Source organism: Sycon ciliatum, chromosome 5 (genome assembly GCF_964019385.1).
Source record: "Sycon ciliatum chromosome 5, ocSycCili1.1, whole genome shotgun sequence".
NCBI lineage: Eukaryota > Metazoa > Porifera > Calcarea > Leucosolenida > Sycettidae > Sycon > Sycon ciliatum.
Genome location: NC_088647.1, coordinates 22,168,549 through 22,180,911, shown reverse-complemented (window position 1 = coordinate 22,180,911; position 12,363 = coordinate 22,168,549). Strand labels below are relative to the sequence as shown.

General features: G+C 50.5%; 1 protein-coding gene across 1 annotated transcript in view; it reads right to left on the bottom strand.

The window, feature by feature from the left end:
• The window catches only part of LOC135818051 (uncharacterized), a gene marked incomplete at its 5' end in the record, with an annotated part of 41,460 nt that overhangs the window by 4,355 nt on the left and 24,742 nt on the right, over positions 1 to 12,363 (bottom strand). The window contains 9 exon segments of the mRNA XM_065331372.1: positions 909 to 1,033; positions 1,335 to 1,403; positions 1,595 to 1,716; positions 1,999 to 2,087; positions 3,852 to 3,968; positions 4,581 to 4,897; positions 6,032 to 6,217; positions 6,784 to 6,914; positions 8,057 to 8,140. Coding sequence (XP_065187444.1) covers positions 909 to 1,033; positions 1,335 to 1,403; positions 1,595 to 1,716; positions 1,999 to 2,087; positions 3,852 to 3,968; positions 4,581 to 4,897; positions 6,032 to 6,217; positions 6,784 to 6,914; positions 8,057 to 8,140 — 1,240 coding nt within the window.

Sequence of the window (12,363 nt, the reverse complement as noted above, 5' to 3'; positions counted from 1 at the left end):
GCTAAACAGAGCTTTCTATCGTCAAAACGGTACCAAACCGACGGTGGGGGGGGGGGGGGGTATTTGGGGTGTTGGGTACGAGTACCGTTGGATCTAGCGCGTGAACTGTAAAATGCCATGTCTACACACACAAAAAACGGCACAGGCCGACCGTCGAACCATGCTAACCATGTCGAGTGTCCGACTTTTGAAGGCTCTTCCGAAAACCGGTCCGAAAAGGAAACGTCCGAAAAGCAGCCAAAATTGTCAGGAATCAGTACTTTCCTATGCAGAAGTCCTGTACTTTCACTTTTCAGTGCAACTGAAGGCACACATCACTGTACATGTACAAAGTAAATAGGCTAGCGCTTGGCCGGCTGTGGAAGTGCAAACTAATACTTGAGAAGTAACACCTACCGTATTTTCCAGAGTATAGTGCGCACTTTAGATGTGCTATTAAATCGCAGGTTCGCACTATGCTCCGAATACGAAATGCATGTACTTCAATGAAGATTGAAGTGCGCACCCCCAATGAAGATTGGGGGTGCGCGTTATACAAAGGTGCGCACTAGGCTCCGAAAAATACGGTAGTGGAATGAGTAACATGCCTGGGTGGCATGTACAATGTACACTGTACGTGTGTGACCACACTCATGCAGTACAAAATTCATGACAACTTCGGGGGTGCCATATCGGTTACCATGGCAACGGAGCGATTATTCATGGTATTTACTATTTTGGGCGATATTTTGAATTCTCTGGAAAAAATTTGCCAAGGAGAAAAATTCGCACCATGTGGCCAGCCTTGGCGGTGACGACTGACGGGTGTCCGCTTTTGGGCGAAAATGATTTGGCAGCACTGCATGTACCAGACGCACCCCCCCCCCCCCCCCACACACACACACATGAAAATGGGCGGCAGTGCCTACCGGATTCTGGCATTGTAGTTCTCGCTGGACCACTTGCCATGCGGTGAGAGACGCGTGTTCTCAAAACCCGGTTCGTTGAAGAATGGATCCGGCACCAAGATCATTGCCTGAATCGATATCAGTACCTGTTGAAAGAGGTAGAAAAGCAATACTAGTGGTGAGTTGATTCTTTACTTTAAAAGTACATGTACAATAAAACCTGTCTAAGGCGACTGCTCAAGGGAACTTCAACATTTGGTCGCTAAGTAATTCCCAGGTGTCCTTAATTCCCAGGTGTACTCAGGACAGGCTCCACTGCAGTTGCACATCTTTGATGTGAGGCTTTCAGTGCAGTATGCACAACACTCAACAGACAACTAACTTTCAAATCGGGATTGCAAGAGACAAGAAAGCTTTCATAAATTAGATGCATAGTAATCAGCTTACCTGAAGTAGAGTGCTCTTCTTGGGGTCCCATGATGGGCCCTGCCAGGTGCCAAGCAGGGATAAACATACCTACACGCCCATCATCAGGTGACAAGGTGAAGTAGTCAATCATGGACACACAAAAACACACACACACATGTGTGAGAGATATATAAAGTGAGAGAGAGAGAGACGAAAACTTCCATGAAAGTCCCTGTTTCCCTGTACGGCGTTCGGCATATCAATCGAGTCCCATCCGAACACGCAAGGCTGCATCTCACCTTTCCACACGCGTAGAGATTAGGATTGAACCTCACTTTGCCATGGTTCGTCGTGACCAGGCGGAAACAGGGTGGTGAGTTGGGGTAAGTCGCCGGCAAGAAAATGTCAAACTCAAACAGCCCTGCAGCATGCAGCAGAAGACAAGATCATCCAGAATTGAGTGCACAGTCCAATAACAATGCATGTCAGGTCAGGAACGTGAGATTTATCCCACAACAGATCCATGTTAATTCTCCGCAAACTGAGCACACCACCGTTGCGCGCTGCAGCTGGCCGCAAACACACACTGCCCACAACAGCAAGAGGTTCTTCGGAGTACTGGATTCCTTCTGACAGTTGCTGCCTTCTTCTATGACCCAACGTATCTGCAAGAAACCAGCCATCCAGTGTCATACTCCCTCACCATTAGCATAGGGTGTATCTTCAGGCCCGATGACGAGTGCTTTCATCACATCGTTACGATCATCGTCCATGCGTAGGAACACTGACGAGCTGTGCACAAGCGCGCACACAGACAGACACAGGCGCACGTAAACATACACACATACACACAGACACACGTACACACAGACACACGTACACATGTACACAATCATACACACACACACGTACACACACACAAACGTACACACACACATACGCATACACATACACACGCATAACAAACACTGTAAGCGTACGTAGGATGCACGGGTCATCCACACAACACACAGCGTGCCTTTCGGACAACTGCACCTTCCTTACAGGGTTGTAAGGTCTCAAACAGCAGAGACTTTTTGCGGTCGGTGGAGCCCACGCCAAACACACGCCAAGTTGCATACTGCTGGGGATTACATGTATATACGGCATTTTCTGGAGTATAAGCCACACTTTTTAAAAACACCAGTAAATCACCTCAAAATAGTCGGTGCGTCTTTACTCTGATGATCAAATTAACGGTGATGAATTCTGTATTTCGTGACAAACAATCTGGGTGCGGATTATACTCCAGTGCGGCTTATGCTCCAGTGCGGCTTATAATCCAGAAACACTGTGCACTCTTACAAGTACTTGTACTGGTAATGTACAGTGATACTGCAAGCAGTGTGTGTGTGCTATGCAGCTCTAGAGCTTCAAACACACACGGCTATGCACACTGGTACACACACTACAGGCCAGGGTGACGGGTGACAACATGTTCATCAGATTGGCCTTCGTCGGCTACGACGACCGAAGATGAACAGAACTACATGCCCAAGCACAATGGACAGGTCAAGTACAGTAAAACCTGTGACTAACGACAACCCCTTGGGCCCAGAGAAAGCGGTCTTTAGTGGCAGGTGGTCACTAGTTAGAGGTTTGCACCGCACAACCGTATGAATGTGAGACTGTCCGTGCCTGGCGAAGTGATCTGTAGTACCAGGCTGGTCCCTAGTCACGGTGGTCTTTAGTTACAGGTTTTTACTGTAGCTACTTTCCGCAGGTAGAAAACACTGTGCAGGACTACCATTCTGGACATTGAAATCTGGTGGAATGCCCAGGGCCTGCGTCCTTACAGCCTTAGTGCGTACAGTTCACGCATGCACTGCAAAAATGGACCAGCGGTGCTCACGATTGAAATCCGGTGGAATGCCCAGGGCCTGCGTCCTTACAGCCTTAGCGCGTACAGTTCACGCATGCACTGCAAAAATGGACCAGCGGTGCTCACGATTGAAATCTGGTGGAATGCCCAGGGCCTGCGTCCTTACAGCCTTAGCGCGTACAGTTCACGCATGCACTGCAAAAATGGCCCAGCGGTGCTCACGATTGAAATCTGGTGGAATGCCCAGGGCCTGCGTCCTTACAGCCTTAGCGCGTACAGTTCACACATGCACTGCAAAAACGGACCGGCGGTGCTCACGACTGCAAGGCCAGCGCCCCGTGGCCGCTTGGTTTCTCATCGGATTACAATGTCCACAGCAGTAGCAGTAAGAGGACAAGAGGGATGCCAGTGTTAGTGGCGTGCACAACGCTTTAAAACAGACAAATCCCCTTTCGGAGTACAGTAAAACCTGTCAAGGCGACCACTCGCATTAGGCAACCAAATCTGTCCCCCGAAGACCACTACAACCAGGGACAAGAGATTATATTTCCAGTCAAATGACTCCGGATAAGGAGACCATATGGTAGAAGAAACCACATTTCGAAGGTCTCTCGAGCGGTCGTCTTACACAGGTTTCCCTTCATCTAGCTGTAAAGCCATGAAAAGCACGCAAAACAAAGTCAAGCTTAACATACTTGTACGATAGAGGCAACGAAGTGGAGAGGGCAGCAACTTCCTTGCAAATACGCATCATACGCTCCGGTACCACAGTCTTTTGGGCCAGCTGGCGGGCTTCCTTGTAGAATACATGGCTGCGTGAGAGGAAAAGAGAGGGAGGGAGAGAGAGAGAGAGAGAGAGAGAGAGAGAGAGAGAGAGAGAGAGAGAGAGAGAGAGAGAAAGAGAGAGAGCGAGAGCGAGAGAGAGAGAGAGAGAGAGAGAGAGAGAGAGAGAGAGAGAGAGAGAGAGAGAGAGAGAGAGAGAGACACACACACACACACACGCACACACACGCACACACACACACACACACACACACACACACACAGATGTTCTACGCACTGAACGGATTTGAATCTCCATTACGTACATCTCACAACAACAACTGCAGGGCTAACGGCATGCACAGACAGGGCAACTGTCCAATGAGGATTTAGCAAAGAATCCATGATGGAACACACAACAAGTCATTTATATGTACAGACAGGATGTTCTACTGCGTCGCTTGGCCGTTTGCTTTTCGTACACAGACGCTTCTAGAGATATTAGTTCAGATAATCAGAACATCTGCCTGCACCATCTGGATAATGAGAGCTGACTTCAGAAGGACTTCTGGGTTAAACACGGTCAAAATGAAATCACCAGTAGCGACCGCGCTGCTTGCCTATCAAGCCCAGCAGCAGCAGCAGCAGCAGCAGCAGCATACCTGTCCGTGAAGATGTCGGTAGAAGCGAAGCGTAGCTTGGACAGTGTGTCCACGTACTCTTGCTCTCGCTTTCGTGCCGCTTCTTTCTTCAAACGTTCAAGAAGTTGCGTCGGCGTTGCAACCGCCTCCAGCTGGCTGGTGGCGTCAGCTTGCTCGGTGGTCTGGCCAAACGGTGGCTTGCGCCGCTTGGCGCTGGGCCAGCAGCCATCGCCGGCGTGTCCCTCGTCGTCACACGTCAGATTGATCACCTCGGTCCTGCGCAGCAGAGCCGATTGCCTGAGCCGCGTCGCCTTGGCCGTCTCCAGCGTCTGCTGGATCTGTGCCAGAACAGTGTGTGTGTGTGCACAAGTGTGTGTGCATGTGTGCGTGTGTGTGTGGGGGGGTACATGTACACGTACTGTTGTGGACATTGAAATCCGTTGAGAAGTCAATTGGCCACGGGGTGCTGGCCTTGCAGCCGTGAGCACTGCAGGTCCATTTTACAGTGAGTATGTGCACTACATACAGTGCATACTAGTGCGGAGGCAGTAAGGTAGTATGTGCACTACAGTGCATGCTAGTGCTGAGGCAGTAAGGTCTTCCCCCTATCGGGTTTTTAATGTCAAGTACCAATCGCAGAGTCAGCACTATGCACAAAGGAGCACTACATACAAAAAGGGAGTCCATGAAAGCTACAGAACTACATTCAGCGAAGCTCAATCTCTGCTCTGCGGTGATATTATTATCCTCTAATGTTGTGATGGCACCGCATAAAAACACCTCGAAGAATGACATAACAATGCATAAACCGTACACCTTCTCACTTAATTTCGAGGAAAAGAAGGCAGTGCGGCTTCAAATTGAGTGTGACATCCTACCTACGACCCTACATTGAAATAACATGACCAACACCTGAAAAGGGATTGAGACTTATAAACAAGTGCGACTTCAAATTGAGTGTGACATCCTACCAACGAGACCACATTGAAATAACATGACTCACACCTGAAAAGGGAGTGAGACTTAAGCTGTGTTCACAACTGGCGCGTGGACGCGGTACGCTTGCAGTTCATGCGTGCCCAAACGCGCGCTCAGCCTTTCACAAAAAAACAGCGATCCGAGTCGTATTTAGCCCGTGCGACACCTTCGAGTACTAATTTTTTGACCCCGCGTCAAAGTGACTGGCATGTACGTTTGTACGCACCTGATACGCGCTGAAAATTCCAACATGCTGGAATTTCCATTTCGGCGCGTTTCCGTACGCATGGCGCCCCAAAAGCCAGCAAAAATACGCACAAACGCGTGGTTTCACGTGTACATGCGCCAGTTGTGAACACAGCTTTATACACGAGTGCGACTTCAAATTGGGCAACTACGGTAGTCTGTAGTCTGGAGTACCGACTACCGCTGCATGATACTACAAGTAGAGGATACACATACCGACAACAGTGCAGTGAAGACAGCTTGCTAACCTTCGTATAGACTTCAGTGACCTTGTTGGCCATACGCAGGTTTTCTGTGAGCTCGTTCTTGTCGGAACCGTCAAAGCCGGACGCTTCGCCAGGCCCCTTGCCTTTCTTTCCCTCTCGTGAGTGCGCGGGTGGTCTGACCTTCGTTCCAACGTTGCTTTTGGGAAGCTGAGAGTCACGACTCCCCACCTAAAAATCCAAGCACATGCACACACATACACACACACACACACACACAAACACACATACCTTTCCTTCCTTCCTTCGCCCACTGCCACAATTGGTCACATGTCCCCAAACGGGGCGACTTGAAGCAGTGTCATACGCATGCACACGAACATAGGTATACGTTCGGATTGCAGAATGTCCACTGGCACGTCTTGAAAGCATGCGTGCTGTACACATTGCTTCATAAAAATAGCCGCATGTCTGCTTGATATTTTGTCCGCCATGCACTGTACTGCACACGAATGTTGCACACTCTTTTGGAAGCATGTGTCCCTGGTGAGAGTACAGGTCACTCTGGTGAGGGGATGTGCCCTGCCCCCCCCCCCATCTGCCCTGCCCTTCTGAGTCATGATACCCATACAGGTCACTCAGGTGATGGGATGTGCCCTGCCCCCCCCCCCTCTGCCCTGCCCTTTTGAGTCATGATACCCATACAGGTCACTCAGGTGATGGGATGTGCCCTGCCTCTCCCCCCCCCCCTTTGTGCCCTGCCCTTCTGGGTCATGATACCCGGTGCCCATGCATACCGAAAGGAGGACCTTGGCTTGAGTGTGCAGCTGCTGAAGCAGAGCAACGATAGAGTCACGTTTATCACCATCTTCGTCCGGTACAGACTCATCCAACAGCCAGAGGTAGTTCCAGTCGTCCAGCATACTGCCTGAACACACACACACACACACACACACACACACACACACACACACACACACACACACCATGTATACGCCCGTCGCAAGAGAACCACTCAACTCTACAAATGCACTGGACGTGCACCCACAGATTGTCTCTTATAGCAACGATAGCGGACAAGATCTGAATGAGACAGATCAAGACTAGCGCCAGATAACTGCCCAATCCACACAACCTGCGAAGCCATGTGAATCGACCTCCAATGCAGAACTGGTCTACACCACACGGAGTACATCAGCATAGAACGGCCAAGACAGTTACCTATGCACACCCTACACTTGCTAGGGTAACCAGTATAGACAGCACGCTGCTTTGATAGAAGCAGACACTAGATGCACTGGTAGTTTGAAGTGAAATTGGAGTTACTTTACCAGCCAGCCTCGGCTACTGAGTACTGGGAAACCAGAGCCAACAGACATACCAACAACCTCAGCCATGAAAGCTATAATAGCAACGACACACTGGATTGTGGAGCCAAAACTAGACACACACACCACACACGCGCGCGCGCGCACGCACGCACAGCAGAAGCAGCAAGAAGCAATCTTATCACTTCCAACTCATCTCTTTCTCGTTTGAATAGGTACACATGCATGTCGCACTCGTAGTTGGTGAGCTCCCGACCTGCCCTACCAGATACTAGTCATGTACGATTAGAACGGCGGTGTGCTAAGTCTACGTTATACCCGGAGTGCGCAGCAGTGGAGTGTGGACGCATCTGTCACAGTGACATCATCACACGCCTGAATTACATCACAGCACACGCAGCGGAGTGGCACTGCGGTGGTCGTGGCGGTTCCGTACATGACTCGTGCAGACGAGCGGGCTGCCAAGTCGCACTGCAATCTAGTAGCGGACACACTGCTACTGCTGCTGTTGTTGCTGTTGTTGTTGTTGCTGCTGTTGCTCCTACTGTTGTTACTGCTGCTGCTGCTGCTGCTGCTATCACTACTTTTAGGGTACTGGCGAGAGAAATCCAACCTCATGAATAAAATAGCGCCGGGCGTTACGCAGTGTTGGCACTACAAACACTGTTCTGTGCACTCGAACGCGGCACTACTTTATTCATGAGGTTGGATTTCTCTGGCCAGAACCGTACTATTGACTTACAGAGAAGGTCAAGCAGCGACTCATAGACGCCGGAGCGTTGGGCCACGTCCGCAATAGAGTCGTTGTGCAAATACCAGGACAACGCTGCATACATACACACACATGCACATACGCACACATGCACATACGCACACATGCACATACACACACATGCACATACGCACATATACATTCATACACACATACATGCGTGCACGCAAACACACACCACTCACACATACACACTGACCAACAGGCAGACAGACATACAGACACACAGTCAGACAGACACATCCATACCAGGGTGTACATAGGGCGGTTCCCGGGATGCCCGGGAACCAGTTAAAAAATTCGATATGGGTACGGAGAATTTGTTTTGATCCAGGCCCAGCACGCGCAGTGCATGCATGCAGTCGGCCTGGACACACTGCGCCAATACTCGCACTGTACTAGTCTGTAGCTGTGGTCAGAACGCACTGCATGCATTTCGTAACATAGTTAGAGGCGATTTACACGACGGCAGTGCATCCCGCTGGGAAGTGAAGCACGTGGTCCCGTGAGCTTGCCATGACCCAGGAAAAACGAAAATCGATTCACATGGCAGGATGCATGACAATACAAAACAGTCCACGGAACGCTACGGGATGCATTTCCACCCCCCCCCCCCCCACCCCCCCCCCCCCCCCACCAGCCCCCTCATGGCACCGGGATAGCTCGCGGGATACGTCTGCGCCAAAAATATGCGTACATGTGACTGAATCTCCATGGCAGCATCACGCACGGGATGAATCCTGCCGTCGTGTAAATCGCCTCTAACCGTGCAGACTACTGTCATGTTCCCAGCCTGCTACATCACACCTAGGTGTACAACTGTGGTGCTGGGGCACCTTTGTGACACAGCGCACTGAACTGGGTGCAGCAAACAAAGAGTGCATGATCGAGTATGAGCTGGTCCATCCAATGATCCATGCCATGCTCGGCGTACCCGGCTCTACTGTCTCGGAGCGTGGGTCTTGCCAGTCTCGGTGCACGAGCAGCGTTTTCGTCACACAGCCTACGCCATCTGGTCCCGGATCAGGCAGTGTGCGGTTTTGGTGAGCCATGCAGACATCCCATGCAGTGCTCCGTCCACAGTCACTGCACTGGTAAGTCCTGCAGTCAGTCATGGTAGTTATTTATTTTATTCATTTATTTATTTCTGCACCTCGTAGCATGTCAAGACAGCCAATTGAATTTTAGTTACATCGATTCCTCCGTCTCGGAGTCATTTCCTTCGCAGTGTGTTTTGAAAAGGTTGGTTGTGATTTTGACGATGCTTTCGCTCGGTGGAAAAGAAAAATAAAGCGTCCACATCCAGAGGGCCAGCGCTCTATTCAGAGCCATTTTGAGCAGCCGGCAAAGCATGCAGCCAGTGGCTAAGGTCAAACGATAGAAGAGAGAGCGGACGCACCTGACTTGCAAGCAGAGTCTGCGACAGGCAGCGCAGAGGAAGAAATCGTCGGCGAAGCTGTAGAGCGACCGTTGTTGGAAGCTGCTGGATCAAGGAAGACTTACTTCACACCGATATTGGAGTGTGTTGGAAGAGGTATTCTGCTAGTGGACTTCCACACTGGGATCCGGTGCCCCAAAACTTGCCGGACACGGATACGATTCCCGTGATCGACAATCACTGTACGCCACCGAAGGACTTCATATTTCCAGTGCGTGTCCAGACGGATGGAAAACAGCGCTGCTTTCAACGATCCTGGTTGGAGGAATTTCCATGGGTAGTCTATTCACCGGTGTGCAACGGTGGCTTCTGCTTGCCCTGTGTGATATTTGCTCCAGACGATTCGAAGCTTGGGCAGCTTTACTGCAGTCCTCTGGAGAATTTAACACGATTCAAGACTGCTTGCAACCGTCATGCTGAATAAAACATCCATAAAACGCCTTGGCGAAGTTCAGTCAATTAAATCACAAGTGCGTAGCAACGACATCGTCCAGCAGCTTGTGGATGTTAATTCCACCCAGTCTGAAAAGAATATGCAGAAACTCCGTGGGATTTTGGAAACGGTGATTGTCTGAGGCAAGCAGAATATTCCTCTGCGTGCCCCCCCCCCCCCCCGAACTGAACAGTACAATCCGGGTCGAGATGAACAAGTAGCTGGGAATCCTGGTAATAAGCGTTGTGCACACAAGGGCAAGTGACATCATTGGTTTACGTCATCGCGCGGGAAGCTCAAATTGGGTGGCAAAACCTTTTGGGCTTCGTTGTTTGAAGAAAGAACAAACTTACATTTTGGTTTTGTTAGGTTCAGGTTATCTGTCGACTGTGGAGGAAGTGGTTGTAGTCGTTTAGACACGATGACGAAGTCTTGCTGCGTCTTTGGCTGCTCCAATCGGGGTGGCAAGGGGAAAGATGGAACAAAGCTTTCTTTTCACCGTCTTCCTCTGGGAAAGAAGCCTACACTCAAAAAGTGGCTCCACAACATGCGGACATCGAGTGTGGTTGTGGGCAGCTCGACAAGGGTCTGCGGCGCTCATTTTGTTGGCGGAAAGCGCTCCAAGGAGCATCCTATCCCAACGCTGTTCGCGTGGTCAGCAGCAGAGAAGACGAGGAAAACGCCAAAAGAACGCGTGGCCCTGAAGACACATCAGGACAAAACGCCCCAATCGTCAGCAGCGAAGCCTGAAACATGTGAAAGCACTTGTGAGGAGCAGCCATCACCATCCCTGCCCAGCGTTGATGAGCAGATCAGTGAAGTGCGAACTCAGATCCAGGAATGTTTGGAGGAGAGCACACGGTTGCGGATGGAGGTGCAGAAGTTGACACAGGAGAATGAGGCACTGCGAGTCAAGTTGGAGGAAACTGCCACAGTACCAGCACCAGAGTTTTCTGTCGCCAGGATTTGCAACAGTGACAGCCTCACCAAGTTCTATACTGGTATCCCCAGCTATGAGCAATTTCAGGCATTGGTGGCTTTCCTGGAGCCCCACTGCAAGGGGATGACCTTATGGAATGGAGCAAGAACAGGTGAGGATGTTATCTGCTCTGTGCTAGATTTTGATGATGTAAATACTGTGCTTTGCAATGTTGTTGGGTGGAATGACTTCAGTAGTACGGAACCTACTTGTGTCGGTACCATAATTTCCATACTCAGTGCTGTGAGTCTCCATCCTCCTGGAAAATCAAACTTCTTTTCGTGGGCCATGTCATACATGTCTCGGTTCAATGTACTGTGCCCACTGCATAGGTGAACGGCAACGTCAGTGTGTGAGGGCCTTGGACGATGAAAACAGCCTGCTCCTTACGTTCATGAAGTTGCGGCTGGATTGTCCTAACGAAGACCTGGCTCAGAGGCCTCATGGTCAGCCTCATTTCCCCCACTTTCCATGACGAAGAGTTTTTCTTGCGCAAAGGCGATTCCCATAACGAACTGGACTTCTTCAGGCGGTCCTCAGCTGACGATTGGGCAGACATGGTCCAGAGCGTCCATAGGCAACAGCCAACAAGAAAGAAAAGACCAGGGGAAAAACCAAAATACCGCTTCCTACTTTCATATTTCACCTCGTGGATAAATGCCAACGCCATGCGCCAGGTCTCTGCCACCCAAAACGCTTTCCCGCGGTTTTTCAAGGCCCAAAACATGACGTAATGCCTTGTGTGCACAGCGCCTATTCCCTGGCTCTTCTGGACTTTCGTGCTGGCACAGGTGATGCCTCTGTGTCCACGTCGTTCCACAAGAAGCCAGGTGGTGGCAGGTCAATCAAGTACACAACACGGAGAACTCAGAACCAGCTTGTGGAATGCTGTGGGGATGATATCCGGAAACAGACTCTTGACGAAGTGCTTGCGGATGAAGCCACTGATGCAAGCAACACAGAGCAAATGGCAGTTGTTCTACGCTACCCGGACAAGACTTTCCAGGTCAAGGAGGCAGTTCTCTCCTTCGTAGCTTGCAGCAATGGCACCAACAGTGAGGCTCTCGTCGACGAAATCAAGACCCAGCTGCTAAACCGGGGTCTTGACATGACCAAGCTGAGGTGCCAAGGCTACGGTGGGAGCCGGAAACATGGCAGATGATATCTGAGGTTGGCCGCTCGTATTACTGCTGATCATCCCAAGGCTCTCTACCTGCATTGCTGCTTGCATGCCCTCAACCTGTGCATCATGGCTGTATCAAAGATTAATTCTGTTGCTGCCATGTGGACGACTCTGCGCGACGTGAGCTTCGTCTTCAACTCCTCTCTTCAAAAATGGCAGCAGAAGCTAAGTGAAGGGATAGCTGCATTGACTACTGATGAGGCGAAGGCACGGAAGCTGACTGATCTTTGCCGAACCCGCTGGC